Source organism: Notolepis coatsorum (assembly GCF_963971535.1).
Source record: "Notolepis coatsorum genome assembly, chromosome: 15".
NCBI lineage: Eukaryota > Metazoa > Chordata > Actinopteri > Aulopiformes > Paralepididae > Notolepis > Notolepis coatsorum.
In genome coordinates this window covers 21,869,103-21,893,770 of record NC_140179.1, presented here as the reverse complement: position 1 = coordinate 21,893,770, position 24,668 = coordinate 21,869,103, and the positions used below count along the sequence as shown (strand labels likewise).

The window sequence follows — 24,668 nt, the reverse complement described above, 5'->3', positions numbered from 1 at the left end:
TAAAACATAACTATAATGTACATTTATACTAAGTTCAAACATAATGTAGCTATAATGTACATTTATACTAAGTAAAAAAATAGCGTAGCTATAATGTACATTTATACTAAGTTCAAACGTAGCGATAAATCGACTTGAATCTCTGCATTTCTTTTGGCACGTCGGAATATGTTAGAGCTCTCTTATGGAGAATAATGAATTAAGCCGATTTCTAAATGATTTTTGTCAGGTGACTCCAAACCCCCAAAAGCCTACACTCTCGAGTGAAAGTAGCACATTAGCTCAGAACTCAGGATTGACAGATACACAGCTAAAATGTAGATTCAAGATTCAAGAGGTTTATTTGTCACATACATACCAGGGCATACAGTGAAATGCGGGTGGCCATGCCCACTTTGATTGTGCAATAATACTAATAATAAAATGGACATAATAAACAGGTAATAAAATAGACATAAAATAGGCATAATAAAATAGACATGCTAAAGTCCTGAGATAGTGCACTACAATGTTAGCTACGGATTAAGGCACTGGGTCCTATGTACACTACTATACAATATACCGTTTTTACTTTATATCCTTATGCTATACTTGCTATATCTAAAGTTTAAACTATACTATACAAGAACCACATCGGTTCTTTCCTTAACCCTTTCACTACCGCACTACAGAACGGTTAACCCTTTCACTGCGACAATACACAGGTTAACCCTTTCACTGCCGCACGACAGCAGGTTAACCCTTTCACTGCCACACAACAGAAGGTTAACCCTTTACTATCACTATTACTACTATTAATCTTCTGTTGCGTGGCAGTGAAAGGGTTAAAAGTTACCTTTATTTTCCTCGTTCCTTTAAAGTGTTTAATTTTTTTTACTCTGCGTCGAAAAGGTGGTACCCGTGTCTCCCTAGTTAAAACATCAGCTGCTGACCAGCGGTCTGCATGAGGACTTACTTGTGGCTCCCAGATCTTGCTGTAGTCGGGCATCAGGTAGAACTTCAGGCCTACCCAAGCCCCCGGCAGGGTGACCCCGCGGAAGAACAGGATGATGAGCATGAGGTAGGGGAAGGAGGCTGTGAAATACACCACCTGGAAACACACACATCATGCATGAGGTAGGGGAAGGAGGCTGTGAAATACACCACCTGGAAACACACACATCATGCATGAGGTAGGGGAAGGAGGCTGTGAAATACACCACCTGGAAACACACACATCATGCATGAGGTAGGGGAAGGAGGCTGTGAAATACACCACCTGGAAACACACACATCATGCATGAGGTAGGGGAAGGAGGAGGCCGTGAAATACACCACCTGGAAACACACACATCATGCATGAGGTAGGGGAAGGAGGCTGTGAAATACACCACCTGGAAACACACACATCATGCATGAGGTGGGGGAAGGAGGCTGTGAAATACACCACCTGGAAACACACACATCATGCATGAGGTAGGGGAAGGAGGCTGTGAAATACACCACCTGGAAACACACACATCATGCATGAGGTAGGGGAAGGAGGCTGTGAAATACACCACCTGGAAACACACACAGCATGCATGAGGTAGGGGAAGGAGGCTGTGAAATACACCACCTGGAAACACACACATCATGCATGAGGTAGGGGAAGGAGGCTGTGAAATACACCACCTGGAAACACACACATCATGCATGAGGTAGGGGAAGGAGGCTGTGAAATACACCACCTGGAAACACACACATCATGCATGAGGTAGGGGAAGGAGGCTGTGAAATACACCACCTGGAAACACACACATGCGCGATTGATTGATTGAACATTTTAATTAACAGATTGCAGAATGGGTACTGTAACTGAGGGGTACAATTCCCTGACTGTATTAATCAAGTATTGGTATCATTAAACCACTACCGTCTTATTGTACATTACTGGCCATACTGTACACAAGTATATCAGACGAGAACACTTCCACAATGAAACGGTTTCCACACAAATACTCGTTTAGAATATTTATTACATCAAAGAATATTAGATTACATTACTTAGATCAATTCGGATGCGCTTATAAGGCAAAGAATGTGCGTAGGCAAGTCAATACTGAATATTAGGAATTATCTAGGGAATAATGGTAGGGAGGTTACTACCGGTTGTAAGCCAGCAGGGGGAGGCAATGCTCTATACAAAGTCAATGGTTCCACAGGGACAATTACTCCCTGTGTCAGCGGGGAAAAGGCAGCCTCTGTACTCTCAATGTGCGCGCCGCACAGGTGAAGCCGTGGAGTCTCTGCTCCGACAGAGACTGGCTCGAATGATGTCCTCACGGGCATGTGTAGATCCCACAGCAGTGGGTGTAGACGGTTCTCTGCTCCAGCAGCCACAGTTGGTCAATGAAGAATAATAATAGTAATCCTGCCGGAGAGTGGCTCTGCAATCACCGGTGTAAATCCTCCGTGGTGCGCGATGGTCCACGGTTGAACTTGACGTTACTATCCTATTAGCACGCGGCAATAAGTGCTCTATGTAGACGCACAATTACTCCCTTCACGTGGTCTTTGACTCGTAATGAAGGCTTTTACTAGTAAGGAGCGAACGATACGTTGAACAAACGTAGTAGGATAAACACGACTCTATTTGGGGCAATACGAGCCCTACTCTGCCCACGTTGCGTAGTGGGTGAGGCTTTACTTGGTAACTGAACTGAACAAGACTGAACTCCAACTCGAACTGAAAGGAACTGAAAAGGAAAGTTCTGTATTCGCCGCGCCATATTTATATGTGCGGTGGACAAGTAGTGCCGCTCTGCTTTCGGTAGCCGTATTCCTGCGCGGAGCTGGGGCTAGTAAGGGCATGTTCGTCGGCACCATTGAACTTGACTCAAGGGGGCCTGTCTGCTGGCGCCAGGTTCTTGTCCAATGAGAGAATGAACTATTATGGGCTGTAGGCTAAAGGGATATTCCGTGCATATGTACAAAGAATATACAAGGGATATCAAACGACATACAAATACTATTCAATATATATCCATAAATAAATATATATATTCGGTTTAATCTGACCCTTTGTAACAGCCGCCCCCTAATTAGTCCCACCTAATTAGCTAAGCAGAGACAGATTAACCGCACTGTCCACTACTCAATGTCCGTTGTGAGGGGTCGGTCAGTTCACAAAGTCATGGGTCATGGTCGTCATTAAGCGAGTCGGGGAGCCTTGGCGACTCTATCAGCCTCGCCACGGGTCGGTTGTAGGTCCGCCCTTGGCCGAGCACTTCTGCCACTCTGACCCTTCCGTCGGCACCAGTGGTCACTTTGCTTACGCGGCCGGCCGGCCACGCAGCTCGGGGTAGTGACTGGTCTATGGTCATGACGACTAGACGGGATGAAGGGGGGCTTAGGAGGAAGCGGGCCTGAGACTACTTTGATCTGTGCTTGGCTGTGCTTTCTCCTCCTCCGTCTGTTTCTCTTGTTTGCTCTGTACCCCGTCTGAGGAGGGGCCGGTCCCGGCCGCCCCGTCAAGGAGTCGCTTGGGGTGCTGGGTTCGAGGTCAGCTACGTCTGGAGCGCAGCTGAGGGGGGTGGAGTTCCGAACTCCCTCTGGTACCCACGGTTCTCTCACGGGCCTCTCGCTTAATGTCAATAGCCTCTGCTGTACGGGGGAGAGGCCGGTGTCGCTCGCCTCTGTGTGTAGGCAGCGTGTAGACGTGGGTTGACTGTCAAGTCCGTAGAGGGGGCCCTGGAGCGTCCATCCCAGTCGGGTCTGAACCGCGACTGGGCATCCTTTGGGTCCGACGTGGGCCGCCTCAATTGGGAGAATGAGGTCCGCGTGGTCGGAGCCGATGAGCAGGGTCGGTGTGGCGCCGTCGATAAGTGGTATAGGTAGTTGACGTAGGTGCACATACTTAGCCATCAGCTGTGGGATGGGGTAGGTGTACTGAGACAGGCCTATGTCGTGGCTGGTGAAGACGTTAGTTATACTATACTGCTTCTCGGGCTGGTCCACCGCTGCTATCTTGAAGGAGACCTTTTCACCCGTTATGGTCTTCTGGTCCCTTCTGATGGTGCGTATGGTCATTGTATCTTTGACACCTCGCAGGCCCAACTGGGCTGCTGCGGAAGCGAGGAGGAGAGTCTTTTCAGACCCATCGTCCAGGACGGCGTAAGTGTCCAGGACCTTGTCCTCGTAGCTCAGGAGCACTCTGACCACTTTGAGGAGCACACGGGGGGTCCCGCTATGCTGGTCAATGTGGAGCACTCCTGTTGGTGGTGACGTAGAGTCTATATGGTGCGAGTCGCACCGTGGCTCCCAGTGTCTGCCGTAGCAGTCGGGACACCAGGGAGCGGTCTGGTGGAACTTTGGTGCTGGTGCCACCGCCTCGGCATGGTACATTACCGCGACGGGCCCACTCTGTTGTCCTGGCTGACGCCTGTTGATGTCATGCAGGACCTCCAAGTGGGTGCCACCGCACCTGCTGCACTTCTTTTTCAAGCGGCACTCAGCTGCTAGGTGGCTGCGCGCGCAGCGGAAGCAGCGGCGGTGGTCCTTGACCCACTGACTCACGTCATCCGTGGTCAGCTTCTTGAAATCTTCGCACTGATACAGCCGATGTTCTCCCTCACAGTACTGGCACTCAATCTTCCACTGGTCCTCTTTCGTCGAGGGGGTATTGTGGTTCTTGTGTGGTACTGATTCGGCTTGGTGCATAACGGTCACCAACCGGCGGTTATCCGTTTGTCCCCGAGGTCCGAGTCTTGGGCTTGGTCCACTCCATACGAACGTGTGGAGTCGTAGGCTACTGACCTCCCTGGCGAGGAACTCAGATAGGTCTAGGAGGGATGCCTCTGGACCGTTGGGGTCGCGGTAGTCTCTCTGCCGCCTGAAGCGCTCTTGTCGGGCGGGAGGGAGCTTCTCTAATATCCTCTCTACGTTAGAGTTAGCGTACAGTTCGTAGATACCCTTTTCCTTTTGGGACCCCAGCATCCCTACCAGGGACTGTACCTTGATAGACAGGTCATCTAGCGCTCTGTTGTCTCTGGCTGGGGGGAGACGGTCAATGTCTCTTATCTCCTGTATCACATAGTCCCATACGCGTCCATACCGTTGGTCGAGTGCTGCTAGAGCCGCTGTGTATGGGGTAGTAGAGTTGGCATAGGCCAGCGCTATATTGTGCGCTCGGGGCACCTTGAGGTGCTTCAATAGGGTAGCATACTTGTGGCGTTCATCAGCTACATCAACCATCATTGTCTCTAAGCACATCCGTAGCTCCGTGTACTGTGCTCGGTTCTCATGGGTGAAGTCTGGAAACGTCGGTGCGCCAAGGTACGATGTCATGGATGACTGGCACATCGGTGAGCGTTGGGGAAGAGGCCTCCTAGGCGAGTCTCCCCGTGCGTGTCGTCTTGGGCTGGTACTTGGTGGGTACCGAAGGTCGGGTACCCAGGTGCTGTCCCTCGGGGCTGGCGGTGCGTCAAACTCACCCGTGAGTTGAGTCGGGGGTTTGTAGCGCAGGGCCTCGGGGCTGACTTCTGGGCTGTACTGGACCTCCTGGTCCAGAGTACGTTGCTGCTGGTCGGGGCTGTACTGGGCCTCCTGGGCCAGAGTACGTTGCTGCTGGTCGGGGCTGTACTGGGCCTCCTGGGCCAGGGTACGTTGCTGCTGGTCGGCTTGACATTCCTCCTCTTCCTCCTCCTCTCCCTCTGCTAGGACCTGGAGTCTTCTGTTCAGTCTCTCGGCGTGGTCCGATTCTTCCCGGTTGCTGGGTCTCGTATGGACCGGCCGGGAAGGGGGTTCGGAGACGTGGACAGGATCCTCCTGTTGGCGGAGTCCCGGGTCGCTTCGTCGGGTAGGGGAATGTGTCCTAGACCCATGTCTTGACGATCTCTGAGAGCTCCGTGCGGAGTGAGGGGGTGTCGCCATGGCAACCAGTTTGTCCATCAGCTCCGCCTGCAGCCGGTCGCGCTCTGCCTCGCGCTGGGCATGGGCTGCGTCGCGCGCTGCTTCGCGCTGGGCATTGGCGGCGTCGCGCTGCGCATTGGCGCTGGCCTGGGCGGCGTCGCGCTGTGCGTTGGCGGCGTCACGCTGGGCATTGGCGCTGGCATGGGCGGCGTGGAGCTGTGCATTTGCGACGTCGCGCTGTGCATTGGCGGCGGCGTGCTGTGCATCGGCGCGGCTTCTCTCAATGTTCTCTTCTGTCTGGAGGCGTCTGGTCTCCAGTCTTATGCGGTCGTCTTCACTCCTTTGTTGCGCCTGGAAGCGCTCTCGCTCGCCTGCAAACTGTTCGCGCTCGCGCGTCTGTTGCGCTTGAAGTCGATCGCGTTCGGTGGAGGCTGCCAGGGTGGCGATGAGTGCTTGCGCCAGCATCTTGTCCGCCGCGCTGGGGGAAGACGCCGTTCGGGGCGATCGGCTCCCGGCAGTACTTGTTGGAGATCCGTTCTCCTGTTGCGTACCGAGGAGATCCATCTCCTGGGTGCGCGTCTCTTCTTGTGGTGGGTCGGGTTCCATCCCGGGAGGGCTTTCTTTATCCTGGAGCGCTCCGGGGACTACCTTGTCGGCGTTGTCTGGGGATAAAGTCGTGTCAGTTCCCTCCTGGTCCCCACCGTGAGCTTGGTCAGTTACATTAGAACCCACTAGGGCCTCTGTGGTCGGGGTATCCTGGTTGATGGAGTCGGACATAATTTTACTATCCGCTTTAGTTATTTTATCCGTATCTAATTTCCCTTTAAAGCTAGGTATTGGACTGACAGCGTATGCCTCTAGATAGGGAGGTGGCTGCCGTCTGCGCTGCGGGCGATCTAGCTTAGGAGAACCGTTTGTGGAGTGTTCGTCATCGGCCATGTCAATATTAATATTATATTAATATTACGCTAATTATTATCCGGGGCTCGAAGGACCAATTCTAACTGAGGGGTACAATTCCCTGACTGTATTAATCAAGTATTGGTATCATTAAACCACTACCGTCTTATTGTACATTACTGGCCATACTGTACACAAGTATATCAGACGAGAACACTTCCACAATGAAACGGTTTCCACACAAATACTTGTTTAGAATATTTATTACATCAAAGAATATTAGATTACATTACTTAGATCAATTCGGATGCGCTTATAAGGCAAAGAATGTGCGTAGGCAAGTCAATACTGAATATTAGGAATTATCTAGGGAATAATGGTAGGGAGGTTACTACCGGTTGTAAGCCAGCAGGGGGAGGCAATGCTCTATACAAAGTCAATGGTTCCACAGGGACAATTACTCCCTGTGTCAGCGGGGAAAAAGCAGCCTCTGTACTCTCAATGTGCGCGCCGCACAGGTGAAGCCGTGGAGTCTCTGCTCCGACAGAGACGGGCTCGAATGATGTCCTCACGGGCATGTGTAGATCCCACAGCAGTGGGTGTAGACGGTTCTCTGCTCCAGCAGCCACAGTTGGTCAATGAAGAATAATAATAGTAATCCTGCCGGAGAGTGGCTCTGCAATCACCGGTGTAAATCCTCTGTGGTGCGCGATGGTCCACGGTTGAACTTGACGTTACTATCCTATTAGCACGCGGCAATAAGTGCTCTATGTAGGCACAATTACTCCCTTCACGTGGTCTTTGACTCGTAATGAAGGCTTTTACTAGTAAGGAGCGAACGATACGTTGAACAAACGTAGTAGGATAAACACGACTCTATTTGGGGCAATACGAGCCCTACTCTGCCCACGTTGCGTAGTGGGTGAGGCTTTACTTGGTAACTGAACTGAACAAGACTGAACTCCAACTCGAACTGAAAGGAACTGAAAAGGAAAGTTCTGTATTCGCCGCGCCATATTTATATGTGCGGTGGACAAGTAGTGCCGCTCTGCTTTCGGTAGCCGTATTCCTGCGCGGAGCTGGGGCTAGTAAGGGCATGTTCGTCGGCACCATTGAACTTGACTCAAGGGGGCCTGTCTGCTGGCGCCAGGTTCTTGTCCAATGAGAGAATGAACTATTATGGGCTGTAGGCTAAAGGGATATTCCGTGCATATGTACAAAGAATATACAAGGGATATCAAACGACATACAAATACTATTCAATATATATCCATAAATAAATATATATATTCGGTTTAATCTGACCCTTTGTAACAGGTACAGTACAGTACGGCTCAATGCACACAATTGTCAAGGGGATGCGGACCAGAGAAAGACTTTCGTCTTGTTTACATCAGGGTCCCCCATTTTCAATTCATCAAGACATCTATGATATACATGACATACAGATATACATACAGATATAAAAATCTAATCTAATCATCTAATCTAATCTAATCATGACATTTATGACATACATGACATACAGATATACAGTACTGTTACATTTGTGACATACAAGATATGCAAATATACAGTACTGTTAAACAGAGATCCTAACAGTAAATATATACATACGAGGGGGAGGGAAATGTACATTAGGAGTGGGTGGGTGTTTGGACATTTACGGGGGCCAGTTTCGAATTGCAGCCTCCCGTAGGTGCTCTTTGAGAGATGCAAGAGGTAGGGGAAGGAGGAGGTGGTGAAATACACCAGCTGGAAACACACACATGCGTGATGCGTAGCATATTCCTAGCATAGCTTGTGCCAGTGTTGTAGGACTCGGGTGCAGGACTCAGGACTCGAGTCCGAGTCCTGTACTGATTTTCAGGACTCGTGACTTGACTTGGACTCGAGCACTGACTGCATTCGGACTCGGAAGGTGCAGACGAGGACTCGGACTTTTAATTAGTTAATTGATAAATACAGTTTCTTAAACACCTGAGGAAGCGGAGGCGAAACGTGTTGTGCACCAAACAAATAAAAAGCGAAATCAGTCCTGAGGAGCGTGCAGTCCCTTCTCTTGAAGGTTTTCTTCCTTTAGCTTTATACACATCTCTTGCGCTGACCTGCACCTCCAGTCGGGGTCCAACTAGATGTGCACAAGTCTTATTTAGTTGAAAAATACAGTTATTTATAAAGAAATATAAATATATATTGTAATAGGCACACGATATTGAAATGAAAATAATCATTTGGCATACGATATTGATGGCTATATTAATGGCAAAGTAAATAAACTCCCTTTGAAATGCTGACCACTGTGGCATTTATGTTTAATGTAGGACTTTTTTTATTTGTATATCAGCTCTTTGACTGCAAGAGTGGAGTGGACTCGACCTTGATGACTTGGACTCTGACTCTGACCTTATTACCATTTACCACTTTGCTCTTTGTCACCACTTTATTACCATTTACCACTTTACTCTTTGTCACCACTTTATTACCATTTACCACTTTACTCTTTGTCACCACTTTATTACCATTTACCACTTTACTCTTTGTCACCACTTTATTACCATTTACCACTTTACTCTTTGTCACCACTTTATTACCATTTACCACTTTACTCTTTGTCACCACTTTATTACCATTTATCACTTTACTCTTTGTCACCACTTTATTACCATTTACCACTTTACTCTTTGTCACCACTTTATTACCATTTACCACTTTACTCTTTGTTACCACTTTATTACCATTTACCACTTTACTACCATTTACCACTTTACTCTTTGTCACCACTTTATTACCATTTACCACTTTACTCTTTGTTACCACTTTATTACCATTTACCACTTTACTCTGTGTTACCACTTTATTACCATTTACCACTTTACTCTTTGTCACCACTTTATTACCATTTACCACTTTACTCTTTGTCACCACTTTATTACCATTTACCACTTTACTCTTTGTTACCACTTCATTACCATTTACCACTTTACTCTTTGTCACCACTTTATTACCATTGACCACTTTACTCTTTGTCACCACTTTATTACCATTTACCACTTTACTCTTTGTTACCACTTTATTACCATTTACCACTTTACTATTTGTCACCACTTTATTACCATTTACCACTTTACTCTTTGTCACCACTTTATTACCATTTACCACTTTACTCTTTGTCACCACTTTATTACCATTTACCACTTTACTCTTTGTTACCACTTTATTACCATTTACCACTTTACTCTTTGTCACCACTTTATTACCATTTACCACTTTACTCTTTGTCACCACTTTATTACCATTTACCACTTTACTCTTTGTCACCACTTTATTACCATTTACCACTTTACTATTTGTTACCACTTTATTACCATTTACCACTTTACTCTTTGTCACCACTTTATTACCATTTACCACTTTACTCTTTGTCACCACTTTATTACCATTTACCACTTTACTCTTTGTTACCACTTTATTACCATTTACCACTTTACTCTTTGTTACCACTTTATTACCATTTACCACTTTACTCTTTGTCACCACTTTATTACCATTTACCACTTTACTCTTTGTTACCACTTTATTACCATTTACCACTTTACTCTTTGTCACCACTTTATTACCATTTACCACTTTACTATTTGTTACCACTTTATTACCATTTACCACTTTACTCTGTTACCACTTTATTACCATTTACCACTTTACTCTTTGTCACCACTTTATTACCATTTACCACTTTACTCTTTGTCACCACTTTATTACCATTGACCACTTTACTCTTTGTCACCACTTTATTACCATTTACCACTTTACTCTTTGTCACCACTTTATTACCATTTACCACTTTACTATTTGTTACCACTTTATTACCATTTACCACTTTACTCTTTGTTACCACTTTATTACCATTTACCACTTTACTCTTTGTCACCACTTTATTACCATTTACCACTTTACTCTTTGTCACCACTTTATTACCATTTACCACTTTACTCTTTGTCACCACTTTATTACCATTTACCACTTTACTATTTGTTACCACTTTATTACCATTTACCACTTTACTCTTTGTCACCACTTTATTACCATTTACCACTTTACTCTTTGTTACCACTTTATTACCATTTACCACTTTACTCTTTGTCACCACTTTATTACCATTTACCACTTTACTATTTGTTACCACTTTATTACCATTTACCACTTTACTCTTTGTTACCACTTTATTACCATTTACCACTTTACTCTTTGTCACCACTTTATTACCATTTACCACTTTACTCTTTGTCACCACTTTATTACCATTTACCACTTTACTCTTTGTCACCACTTTATTACCATTTACCACTTTACTATTTGTTACCACTTTATTACCATTTACCACTTTACTCTTTGTCACCACTTTATTACCATTTACCACTTTACTCTTTGTCACCACTTTATTACCATTTACCACTTTACTCTTTGTTACCACTTTATTACCATTTACCACTTTACTCTTTGTTACCACTTTATTACCATTTACCACTTTACTCTTTGTCACCACTTTATTACCATTTACCACTTTACTCTTTGTTACCACTTTATTACCATTTACCACTTTACTCTTTGTCACCACTTTATTACCATTTACCACTTTACTATTTGTTACCACTTTATTACCATTTACCACTTTACTCTGTTACCACTTTATTACCATTTACCACTTTACTCTTTGTCACCACTTTATTACCATTTACCACTTTACTCTTTGTCACCACTTTATTACCATTGACCACTTTACTCTTTGTCACCACTTTATTACCATTTACCACTTTACTCTTTGTTACCACTTTATTACCATTTACCACTTTACTCTTTGTTACCACTTTATTACCATTTACCACTTTACTCTTTGTCACCACTTTATTACCATTGACCACTTTACTCTTTGTCACCACTTTATTACCATTTACCACTTTACTCTTTGTCACCACTTTATTACCATTTACCACTTTACTCTTTGTTACCACTTTATTACCATTTACCACTTTACTCTTTGTTACCACTTTATTACCATTTACCACTTTACTCTTTGTTACCACTTTATTACCATTTACTACTTTACTCTTTGTCACCACTTTATTACCATTTACCACTTTACTCTTTGTTACCACTTTATTACCATTTACCACTTTACTCTTTGTCACCACTTTATTACCATTTACCACTTTACTATTTGTTACCACTTTATTACCATTTACCACTTTACTCTGTTACCACTTTATTACCATTTACCACTTTACTCTTTGTCACCACTTTATTACCATTTACCACTTTACTCTTTGTCACCACTTTATTACCATTTACCACTTTACTCTTTGTTACCACTTTATTACCATTTACCACTTTACTCTTTGTCACCACTTTATTACCATTGACCACTTTACTCTTTGTCACCACTTTATTACCATTTACCACTTTACTCTTTGTTACCACTTTATTACCATTTACCACTTTACTCTTTGTCACCACTTTATTACCATTTACCACTTTACTCTTTGTCACCACTTTATTACCATTTACCACTTTACTCTTTGTTACCACTTTATTACCATTTACCACTTTACTCTTTGTTACCACTTTATTACCATTTACCACTTTACTCTGTTACAACTTTATTACCATTTACCACTTTACTCTGTTACCACTTTATTACCATTTACCACTTTACTCTTTGTTACCACTTTATTACCATTTACCACTTTACTCTTTGTCACCACTTTATTACCATTTACCACTTTACTATTTGTTACCACTTTATTACCATTTACCACTTTACTCTGTTACCACTTTATTACCATTTACCACTTTACTCTTTGTCACCACTTTATTACCATTTACCACTTTACTCTTTGTCACCACTTTATTACCATTGACCACTTTACTCTTTGTCACCACTTTATTACCATTTACCACTTTACTCTTTGTTACCACTTTATTACCATTTACCACTTTACTCTTTGTTACCACTTTATTACCATTTACCACTTTACTCTTTGTCACCACTTTATTACCATTGACCACTTTACTCTTTGTCACCACTTTATTACCATTTACCACTTTACTCTTTGTCACCACTTTATTACCATTTACCACTTTACTCTTTGTTACCACTTTATTACCATTTACCACTTTACTCTTTGTTACCACTTTATTACCATTTACCACTTTACTCTTTGTTACCACTTTATTACCATTTACTACTTTACTCTTTGTCACCACTTTATTACCATTTACCACTTTACTCTTTGTTACCACTTTATTACCATTTACCACTTTACTCTTTGTCACCACTTTATTACCATTTACCACTTTACTATTTGTTACCACTTTATTACCATTTACCACTTTACTCTGTTACCACTTTATTACCATTTACCACTTTACTCTTTGTCACCACTTTATTACCATTTACCACTTTACTCTTTGTCACCACTTTATTACCATTTACCACTTTACTCTTTGTTACCACTTTATTACCATTTACCACTTTACTCTTTGTCACCACTTTATTACCATTGACCACTTTACTCTTTGTCACCACTTTATTACCATTTACCACTTTACTCTTTGTTACCACTTTATTACCATTTACCACTTTACTCTTTGTCACCACTTTATTACCATTTACCACTTTACTCTTTGTCACCACTTTATTACCATTTACCACTTTACTCTTTGTTACCACTTTATTACCATTTACCACTTTACTCTTTGTTACCACTTTATTACCATTTACCACTTTACTCTGTTACAACTTTATTACCATTTACCACTTTACTCTGTTACCACTTTATTACCATTTACCACTTTACTCTTTGTCACCACTTTATTACCATTTACCACTTTACTCTTTGTCACCACTTTATTACCATTTACCACTTTACTCTTTGTTACCACTTTATTACCATTTACCACTTTACTCTTTGTCACCACTTTATTACCATTGACCACTTTACTCTTTGTCACCACTTTATTACCATTTACCACTTTACTCTTTGTTACCACTTTATTACCATTTACCACTTTACTCTTTGTCACCACTTTATTACCATTTACCACTTTACTCTTTGTCACCACTTTATTACCATTTACCACTTTACTCTTTGTCACCACTTTATTACCATTTACCACTTTACTCTTTGTTACCACTTTATTACCATTTACCACTTTACTCTTTGTCACCACTTTATTACCATTTACCACTTTACTCTTTGTCACCACTTTATTACCACTTACCACTTTACTCTTTGTCACCACTTTATTACCATTTACCACTTTACTCTTTGTTACCACTTTATTGGTAAATGGTAATACAGTTTAACGGCCCTTCTAAGGTTTCTCCCCTCCACATTGCTTGTGGTGCTTTTTTCCTAATGCTAGGTTTTTAGTGAGTTTTTCCTTACCTTCGTGTGGGGTATGTCTGGGAGTGTTGCATTAATTAATTAAAAAATTAATTAATTAATTAAAAAATTTATTTTGGACTTCATGGTGTTTTTGTTTTGTTCATGATTTATTGTGATGTTTCTTCTTGACTTGTTTAAAGAAGACGTGTCCGGCTCATGGGGACATTAACTCATTGACCGCCACGCTTAAGTGCGCCATAGGGCGCTAGAGCGCCACCGCTTTAATCAATGGGAGGAGTGGGAGATTTGCGAGTGCTTAAAATATATCTTAAATTATGGCTATGGGTCTAATACACTCGTCGATTATCAGTGAGTTGCTTGCAGTCAACATGTACGAAACGGATTGTTTTTCTTTGGTACATTTCCGTTTTATACTGTTTTGAATACGATTTGTATAGTTTTGGTGATTTCTAGTAATTCCAGAGGAAGACGCGATAATAGCCCTTTAGTGGAATACACAAAACACGTTGTCATTTTCCGGCTGATTATCGAATCTTCCTGAAATCAACGCTAGATCATCATTATTGTCCTTCCTCGTGCATACATGAAATGGCCCTCGTAGCGCGGCGCCCCCCCCCCCACATCCTGCACCCAACGTAAAACACATACACACACAGATACAGCGTCGATCGGGTAGAAATACATATCAGATCAACGATCAAATTTATATATAATGATGCTGGTATCGAGCCCAGCTCTCTGCGTTGCTACCGGCTTGGCCGGTCATTCATACTAACACAATTGGCAAGTGTTAGAGGGTGGTAAAGCCGGTGGGTGGGGATTGGACGTTGTGGACAGCGACTCCTACAGGTCGGTTGGTGCGCCTGTACAGCAGAATCAGGAAGTATCAGGGGCAGCGTGAGCCTCCCACGCGTTACTCCTCGCCACTGAGAGATTGCGCTGTTCAGGTGAAAAGATGCAACAGCTGCCTCCTCGTGTACCGGAGGGGACACGTGATGCAAGGCTTGGTCCTCACTGCAGCCGACCAGTGGGAGGCATAGTCTAGCAACGTTCGAGACAGGGGAGGGGAGAATTGAGGGGAGAATTGGCGAGGCGAAATTGGGATGGGAGAAAAAATAGAAAAATAAGGAGAAAAAGTGGATCAACATTTTTTTTTAATATATATAATGTTCTTACCTTGTATCTGATGTAATGCAAAAGAAATAATCCAATTATCTGATCGCCATTTGAAGTACTGGGCGTGGAGGTCCGTGCCACGTTGAACAGCATTGCATATGAGGGGGGGAGCCAGCGTCGCAGATGTATCGTTGAAATCAGGTTACCTCGCCTGATTATTTAAACCACGCCTGCACGGCTTGGATCGTCCCAGAAAAAAAACTATACCATTCCCAGTGGAGTGCAATACCAGCCAGAAGGCGTAGGGGGCGGTATTTGCCCTTTTGTGAGCTCAGACCCATTCCCAACGATAACATCAGGCTGGATGGATGAAAATGAATGGATATCGCTAATAAAAGAAATAACGATTAAAACCCGACTATACTCATGATTGGCGCTGAACGGTCGGCGAGTTAACCCGACTATCATCGGGTTTGGCGTCCAATGAGTTAGCGTGTGTTGTCGTGGCCTTACAAATAAATTTGATTTATGATTTGATTTAACAATACACTAATACAGTGTGTGTGTCCTGGGTGGCGGGCTGCCCCACCCCCACCATGGTGCTTCAGATCAGCCCTAATACAGTGTGTGTGTCCTGGGTGGCGGGCCGCCCCACCTTGCCTGTGGACTTGACCCCCTTCCAGATGCAGAAGTAGCAGATGACCCAGGCCAGCAGCAGACAGAGGGCCAGCTCCCAGTTGATCACTGCAAACGACATGTCACCTGACATCTGCAACACACGGTGACTGAGAGGACACACACACACACACACACACACACACACACACACACACACACACACACACACACACACACACACACACACACACACACACACACACTGCATAAATACAAGAGGCACACACTGTTCACACATACATTAGTTCTGATCGTTTGCCATTATGTATAGAGCTGCTGCAAACTGGAATTGTATACCTGTGAAGATAATGATGGTCAGCAACAAATTAACTTTTAAGAAAAAGTTGAAAAATGCTGTTATGAATAATGAAATACAGTTGAGTTACTGATTTATTTAGTTAGTATTGTTAGTTTAGTTAGTTAGTATTGTATTTGTGGCTGGAGCTTTTGTGTGTTTTTTTTGTGAGCTTTTACAGATATTGAGAATGTACTTAGGCTAAAGTGTTTCTTATATTTGTATTGTTTTTTTTATTACTGTAATGTACTGTAATGTTGTAAGTTATGTGTTCGGACCCCAGGAAGAATAGTCTTTCACCCATGGGTGTAGACTAATGGGGATCCATAAAATAAACAAATAAACAAATGTGGTATGAAATACTTGCCCCCACATTGATACACATTAGACTACAGACCTCCACATTGATACACATTAGACTACACTACAGACCCCCACATTGATACACATTAGACTACACTACAGACCTCCACATTGATACACATTAGACTACACTACAGACCTCCACATTGATACACATTAGACTACACTACAGACCTCCACATTGATACACATTAGACTACACTACAGACCTCCACATTGATACACATTAGACTACACTACAGACCTCCACATTGATACACATTAGACTACACTACAGACCTCCACATTGATACACATTAGACTACACTACAGACCTCCACATTGATACACATTAGACTACACTACAGACCTCCACATTGATACACATTAGACTACAGACCTCCACATTGATACACATTAGACTACAGACCCCCACATTGATACACATTAGACTACAGACCCCCACATTGATACACATTAGACTACAGACCTCCACATTGATACACATTAGACTACAGACCTCCACATTGATACACATTAGACTACACTACAGACCTCCACATTGATACACATTAGACTACAGACCCCCACATTGATACACATTATGCTACGGACCCCCACATTGATACACATTAGACTACAGACCCCCACATTGATATACATTAGGGTACAGACCCCCACATTGATACACATTAGACTACAGACCCCCACATTGATATACATTAGGGTACGGACCCCAAATTGATACACATTATGCTACAGACCCCCACATTGATACACATTATGTTACGGACCCCACATTGATACACATTATGTTACGGACCCCACATTGATACACATTATGTTACGGACCCCACATTGATACACATTATGTTACGGACCCCACATTGATACACATTATGTTACGGACCCCCACATTGATACACATTATGTTACGGACCCCACATTGATACACATTATGTTACGGACCCCACATTGATACACATTAGGGTACGGACCCCACATTGATACACATTATACTACAGACCCCCACATTGATACACATTATGTTACGGACCCCACATTGATACACATCAGGCTACGGACCCCACATTGATACACATTATACTACAGACCCCCACATTGATACACATCAAGCAGAGTGAAACCTATGATTAGAGTAGTCACTCTTATATATTCTGTGAATGAAATGGTGAATTTAAACTGTTCCCCTTTTTTTCCGGGGACCCCCTGGAACCTCCTCAAGGTCACCTGGGGGGTCGCCGGACCCCTGTTTGAGAACCACTGGTGTAATCTACGCAGGTACTCCTCACTGGGGATAGTTGCAACACATTAACCCTTTCACTGCCACACTACAGAAGGTTAACCCTTTACTATCACACTACCGACGGTTACCTCTCTCTCTCTCTCTCTCTCTCTCTCTCTCTCTCTCTCTCTCTCTCTCTCTCTCTCTCTGAAAAAATGAAAATTTATCAAAAGCATATAGAAATAGAACGAGCACACCGTATTGGAAGGCCATCGGCTGATGGTGATGGCAAGAGGCCACGATCTATATTAGTGAAGTTATTCAGGTATAAAGATAGACAGGAAATTATCTCAAAAGCTAACAATCTAAAAGGCACCAACATCTATATGAATGAAGACTTCTCGGATGCTGTGCGCCAAAAACGTAAAGAACTGCTACCTCAGATGAGAGCCGCAAGAGCAAGGGGAGAATGGGCCTATCTGAAATATGATAGACTCATTGTGCAACCCAGGAGAGAACAGCAAAACAGCTCTAATAAGTAGAAGTAATAAACTGTCGCCCAAGGCTTTACTTGCTCATTTGAATGTGTGTAGTCTGAGGAACACGGTTTTCCAGTTTTTATCTTATTTTCTTATTTGATCTTGTTCATTTAATTAAACTAAATCATGACAATGTCACTTAAAATACCTAAAAAAGGTCTAAGACTTGCTCATTTGAATATTTGTAGCTTGAAGAATAAGGTGCATGAGCTGAGCTCTATAATGCTAGATAACAGCTTACACATAATGGCTATTTCAGAGACACACCTAGATAATAATAATAATAACTTTATTTGTATAGCATGAAATAATAGAGGATACACCACTGAATATACAAGGATATAATATTTTTAGATTAGATAGAGACAAATATGGAGGGGGCATTGCTCTCTATGTTCAAAATCATATCCCGGTTAAAGTAAGAAAGGACTTACAGGGGTGGAGGCCTTATGGCTACAAGTTCACATGCCTTATTTGAAACCATTGCTGATATGCTGTTGCTATAGGCCACCAGGCTCTAGCATTGTATACTTAGACAATATATGTACAATGCTGCAGAATGTAACCGACAGAGATAATGAAATCTGTATATTAGGAGATATGAATATTGATTGGTTTTCCAGTAGTTGTACACTGAAGAAGAAACTGAATGATGCGGCCGCTGTATGTAATTTGTTTCAAATGATTGATGTACCAACAAGAATTAATAATCGTGCAGGATCAGTCTCATCAACCTGTATAGACCATTGTTTTACAAACGCCCCAGAACATTTTTCAAAAGTTGTATCTGAGTCTGTGGGCTTCAGTGACTGTAATGTACTTGGGCAGACACGGACACGACTTAGCTTGTAGACATGTTGTTTATTTCTGATTGACAGTCTCGACCTACGGCAACTCCGTTGGGACGCGACGGATGCAGAAAGCGAATCACATCAGTGTGTTAGTGTGGTGTAGTGAGAGATAACACACAGTATGTTACAGTGACCACAACATTATTGCGTTAACCTTAAAGATGAAGGTTCCTAAGGTAGGACCCAAAATAATTTATAAAAGAATATATAAGAAATTTTCTGAGGATGAGTTTATTAATGATGTAAAAAATGTACTCTGGAATACTGTGCTAGAGACAAGGCATACAGATTGATTGATTGGTTGATTGAAAACTTTATTAACAGATTGCAGAATGGGTACAATACAGTACAGCTCAATACACACAATTGTTAAGGGGATGCAGACCAGAGAAAGACTTTCGTCTTGTTTACATCAGGGTCCCCCATTTTCAACTCATCAGGACATATATGACATACATGACATACAGATAGTCAGTACTGCTACATCTATACATTTATGACACCAGATTTGCAAATACAGTACTGTTTGTGATACAGAAGGAGTCAAGAAAAGGGAGTATATACATTTGACGTAGAAACTGTACATTGGAGGAGGTTGGGTGGGGGCCCGGGGGGTTGGGTACATTGGGATATTGACAACCATACTGGGTAATTTACATTGGAGGTGGTTGGGGGGGGGGGGGGGGCACACTGTATAAACAAGTAAAACTGTACATTGAGGGGGGGGGGGGGAGACACTGTACAAACAAACAAAATTGTACATTGGACTATTGACAAAACCATACTAGGTAAATGACTGTACATTGGAGGGGGTTGGGTTAGGATATTTACAGGGGCCAGTGTTGAATTGCAGTCTCCCGTAGGTGTCCCTTGAGAGAGGTTTTGAAAGTGGGTAGTGATCCACATTCCTTTACAGCTTTGGGTAGGGCGTTCCACATTGATGTGGCATAATTGCGAAACGTGTTTAGGCAGAGGCTGCATTAGTGAAGTTTATGGAATTATTTACAGATGTCTGTGACAAACACGCTCCTGTAAAGAAGCTCTCCGTCAGAGCAATCAAAACACCCTGGCTGGATCCTGAGTTGAAAAACTGCATGAATGAAAGAGACCGACTGAAAAAAGTATTTTTTCAAAGCATTAGAGAATCCAGAAGTTTGGAAAGTTTACCGCTCATTGAGAAACAAAATAACCAAAATGAATAGGCAGAAGAAAAAACATTATTATCAAACCAGATTGGAGGAGTGTAAAGGGGATAGTAAGAGACTATGGAAAACATTGAATGAAGCTATGGGTAGAAATAAAATGGGCAAAACGCCATCATTTATTGAGTCAGATGGTATATTCATCACTAAACCATTTGACATTGCAACCCATTTCAACAACTACTTTGTTTCCAAGGTAACACAATTAGAAATCAAATGTTGCCAATGAGTGGGTAAGCTGTCAGACTCTGTAATTAAAAAACATATTATGTATGACAAGAAATGCCGATTTAAATTCAGGAGCACAAGTGCAAATGATATTGAAACGCTCCTCCTAGCACTTAAACCAGATGAACCGTGCAGTGTTGATAATCTGAATGGAAAACTGCTACAAATGTCTGCAAAATGTGTGGCTAAGCCACTATCACATATATTTAATTTATGTTTTGAAGAGAGGGTCTTTCCTCAGCCTTGGAAAATAGCTAAAGTAACTCCATTACCAAATAACTGTAAAGGGCCATTTACAGGTTCAAACAGTTGGCCCATTAGTATTTTACCAGTAATAGGTAAGTTATTGGAAGGAATTGTGTTCAAGCAGATTCCAAAGTATTTCAACGAAAACAACATTAATTCTGATTTCCAGCATGCATACAAAGTAGGATACTCTACAGGAACTGCTTTAACATCTCTTACAGATAGCTGGCTACAACTGATCGATAGGAAGTTAGTTGTGGGTACAGTGCTCTTGGATTTCAGTGTGGCTTTCGACATCATAGATCATGACCTATTATTATTGAAATTATACACATATGGGTTTGAAGACACTGCCATGGAATGGATGAGAAGCTACTTGTCTAATAGACAACAATGTGTTATATTTAATGGTTCTGTTGTGAAGGGCCAGATTAAACTGAATATATATATATGTATCGTTTGATATACTTTGTATATTATTTATATATATACACGGAATATCCCTTTACCTGCGTACAGACCAGAGTAATATTCGCTCTCCTATTGGACAGCGCCCCCAGGCGCCAACGCGCAAGCCCCCAACGGCAAGTTCAAAGACAACTGCAGGCATGTCAGAACATGCCCAGAGTCAGCGTAGTAATACGAGACAAGGACTGAGGTTGGGACTAGATATTCACTTAAGTATAAATACGGCGCAGGTGTAAACAGCAGTACCTTACCTAAACCTTACCTAAACCTTACCTAAACCTTACCCACCTTCACCACGAGTCAACGTGCAGTGAAGTGAGCAACCTTGCATCTAAATAGAGCATTGAGAACCGCGTGCGAATAGAATGTTAAAGTGTCAGAGTTTAATGAAGTAACGTTGAGCTCGACTTAATCTAATGTGAAGTCAATAGTCGATCATTTATTGTATATCGTGCGGTCACAGTTCTTCCGTGTGTAGCATTACCCATCGGTTCGTTGTGTCTTTAGCTAGTGCACTTAACCAGGCTGTGTGGCCTAAATACGTCGCCCACACCCGAGGAGTCCTAGGCGAGAACCGTTGGACATGTACACAGGAGAATCGGCGCCGGCGATTGCAGAACCATTCCTGGTTGGATTATATTGATTTGGGACGTGACTACCGGAGAAGAGCACCGTTGATTTCCACTATCGTTTGGGATTTAACCTCGTGAGGATTACCACTCGGGCCTGCCTCGTGGACGGGGCTGGCTAGCTGTCGTCAATGCTGTCGAGCATCTTGGATTACAACTATTGCTTTTGTCTGCTGATCAAGGGAGTACAAGCACCGACTCCTGTACCTGGAGTCTCTTTATTCCTCGTTGACTCAGACGGAGTACCCGAACATTCCTCTACCCTCCAGGCCTTACACCCCGGAGGGAACCCATTGTCTCCAGTTGGTACCGGTGTTGCCCTATATAATTGCTACTATACAACAGGTGGCGTCAGCTTAGACCCATCGTAGGATTCCTGCTATTCTTAGTGACTTATGCTCTTGACTGACTTTACGTATATTCTTCGCCATACAAGCGCAACCCTAATTCTCATTCTGTAACCTAATGTTGCCTAATAATAATAAATTACCCTCCAATAGTATTTCTGTGTCAATGCCGTGTTCTTGTGGGTGTTCACCATCTATATTTGATGTACTGTCTGGCCAGTAATTAAAGTACATAACTAGCAGTGGTTTAATCTATCACAATCTTTAATACAGTCAGGGTTTGTAACCCCTCAGTTACAGGTTCCATGTCAAATATGGTAACACTTCAGTGTGGTATTCCCCAAGGAAGTTGTCTTGGACCCCTCCTTTACTCTATATTTGTAAATGATATGCCTTATGTATTGGAAAGTGCAGGTATAGCAATTTATGCTGATGATACAACTGTATGCATCCGCTGAGAGCACAGAACAAGTGAATAAGATACTTCAGAGTGAATTATTTATGATTTCGAATTGGATAACTGAAAACAAACTAAAATTAAATGTAGCAAAAACAAAATGTCTTATACTCGGCTCTAAATATGCCTTAACACTTTGAGTGCCAGCGACGTGTTATGTCGTTATTTCGCCCGACCGTTGAATGCCGACGACGCTAATTGTTTTTTTTTTTTTTTTGCGATCTGAATTCATATTTCATCAACCGAGCAGCCAATAATCAATCAATAAATGCGATCGATATTTGGAATGGTGATCAGGAATTAGAATAATCTTTTTGGAGAACATCTGATCTAAGGTAATGTTACCAGTTTTAGGATAATCAGAGCTGTTTTCACTGAGATAACAGCGTGTCCCGTATGTGTATGTGTGTGTGTGTGTGTATGTGCTGTTGAGGAAATAATAGAATCGATTTCTCAGCTCGCTTCTATAGCGTGCATAAGTACACATATACTATCGATAATCTAGCGTTTATTTGAAAAGGATTCATAAATAGGCCGACAAATGACAACGTGTCTAGTGTATTCGAGAATATTCCAATAAATGCCGTTTATGACGGAATCTTTCTATTTTCCTGAAATTTTCGAGAAAACTATAGCTTTTCGAAATGCTATAAAAAGGATATGAACCGATTAAAAAACAATCCGTTTCGACAATGTTGACTGCAAACAAGTCATTGATAAGCGACGGGCAGATTAGACACAGCCATAATTTAAAACATAGATTATGCGTTTTTAACGCTATCATTGAAGTGGATGCTGGCATCCAAGGACATTAATCAACGTTAATGGCCGGCACTGAAAGTGTTAAGGTCGGAGCATAGACTGAGTCTCTCATTACAAGACGCTGGTATTGAACAAGTGAAGGAGGCCAAATTGTTGGGTGTAACTATATTGACGAGGCACTACTTTGGTCTACCCAGATTAATAACATGGTTACCAGGATGAGTAGAAACATCTCCATAATAAGAATAAATGCTTACCTCCTAACGAATACAACAATTAAAATGGTAGTACAATCTTTAGTCTTGTCCCATCTTGACTACTGCCCAGCAATTTGGTAAAGCAAGAGCTTAGTAAACTCCAGCTCACTCAAAATAGAGCTGCCAGCTCACTCAAAATAGAGCTGCCCGACTCACTCTTCACTGTTCTATAAGGAATAGTGTTGAATATAGAGGGTGTATGTATGGTTGTAACTGACTGTAATTGCTCTCTACTGCCCTCATGACTGCATGTATATCTGTGTCCACTGGAGAGCGCTGTAGGCAGAGCGTCTACTGTCTACACCAGGTTGGGACTATATAAACCTTGGTTCCCTCCTACTGTTCCTTCTTCTCACTTCTGCCCCTCTCGGAGAGGAGATCATATGTGCTGCTGTATTATGAGACAACATGATAAATAAACCGCTGCCAGCAGAGCTAGGCCAAAGATAGAATACCATGCCTCTTGTATACATTATTGTCGCCCCATTGCCAAATCTGTTAACAAATAGTGTGGAGGGAATGCATGCTAGACTGTCGTGGATGAGGGTGGAGGAGAGACTAGCATGCAGTTTGATTAGGTTTTTAAAGAACATTTGTACCTTGGGTAAACCCACTCAATTGTATTCTATGCTTTTATCCACCAATGATAGACATGACCATAATACCAGACATGCTTCAAGTAGTCGCTTTACCCTACCTCTGCCTAGAACCAATGCTCTAAAGAAAACGGCAATGTATAGAGCCATAACATATTGGAATAGGATCCCATTACATATTATACGGACGGAAAACAAGGACAGTTTTAAAAAAAAACTTAAAGGAGCC

The 24,668-nt window shown here is 42.7% G+C and overlaps 1 protein-coding gene across 1 annotated transcript in view; it reads right to left on the bottom strand.

Annotated features, from left to right (window-relative positions):
- LOC311241968 (sodium- and chloride-dependent GABA transporter 2-like) overlaps window positions 1–24,668 on the bottom strand; it is a 99,056-nt gene that overhangs the window by 43,983 nt on the left and 30,405 nt on the right. Inside the window, exons 7-8 of the mRNA XM_084330925.1 lie at window positions 15,952–16,081; window positions 899–1,090 (exon numbers count right to left, since the gene is read on the bottom strand). Coding sequence (XP_084187051.1) covers window positions 899–1,090; window positions 15,952–16,081 — 322 coding nt within the window. The remainder of the gene's footprint in view (window positions 1–898; window positions 1,091–15,951; window positions 16,082–24,668) is intronic.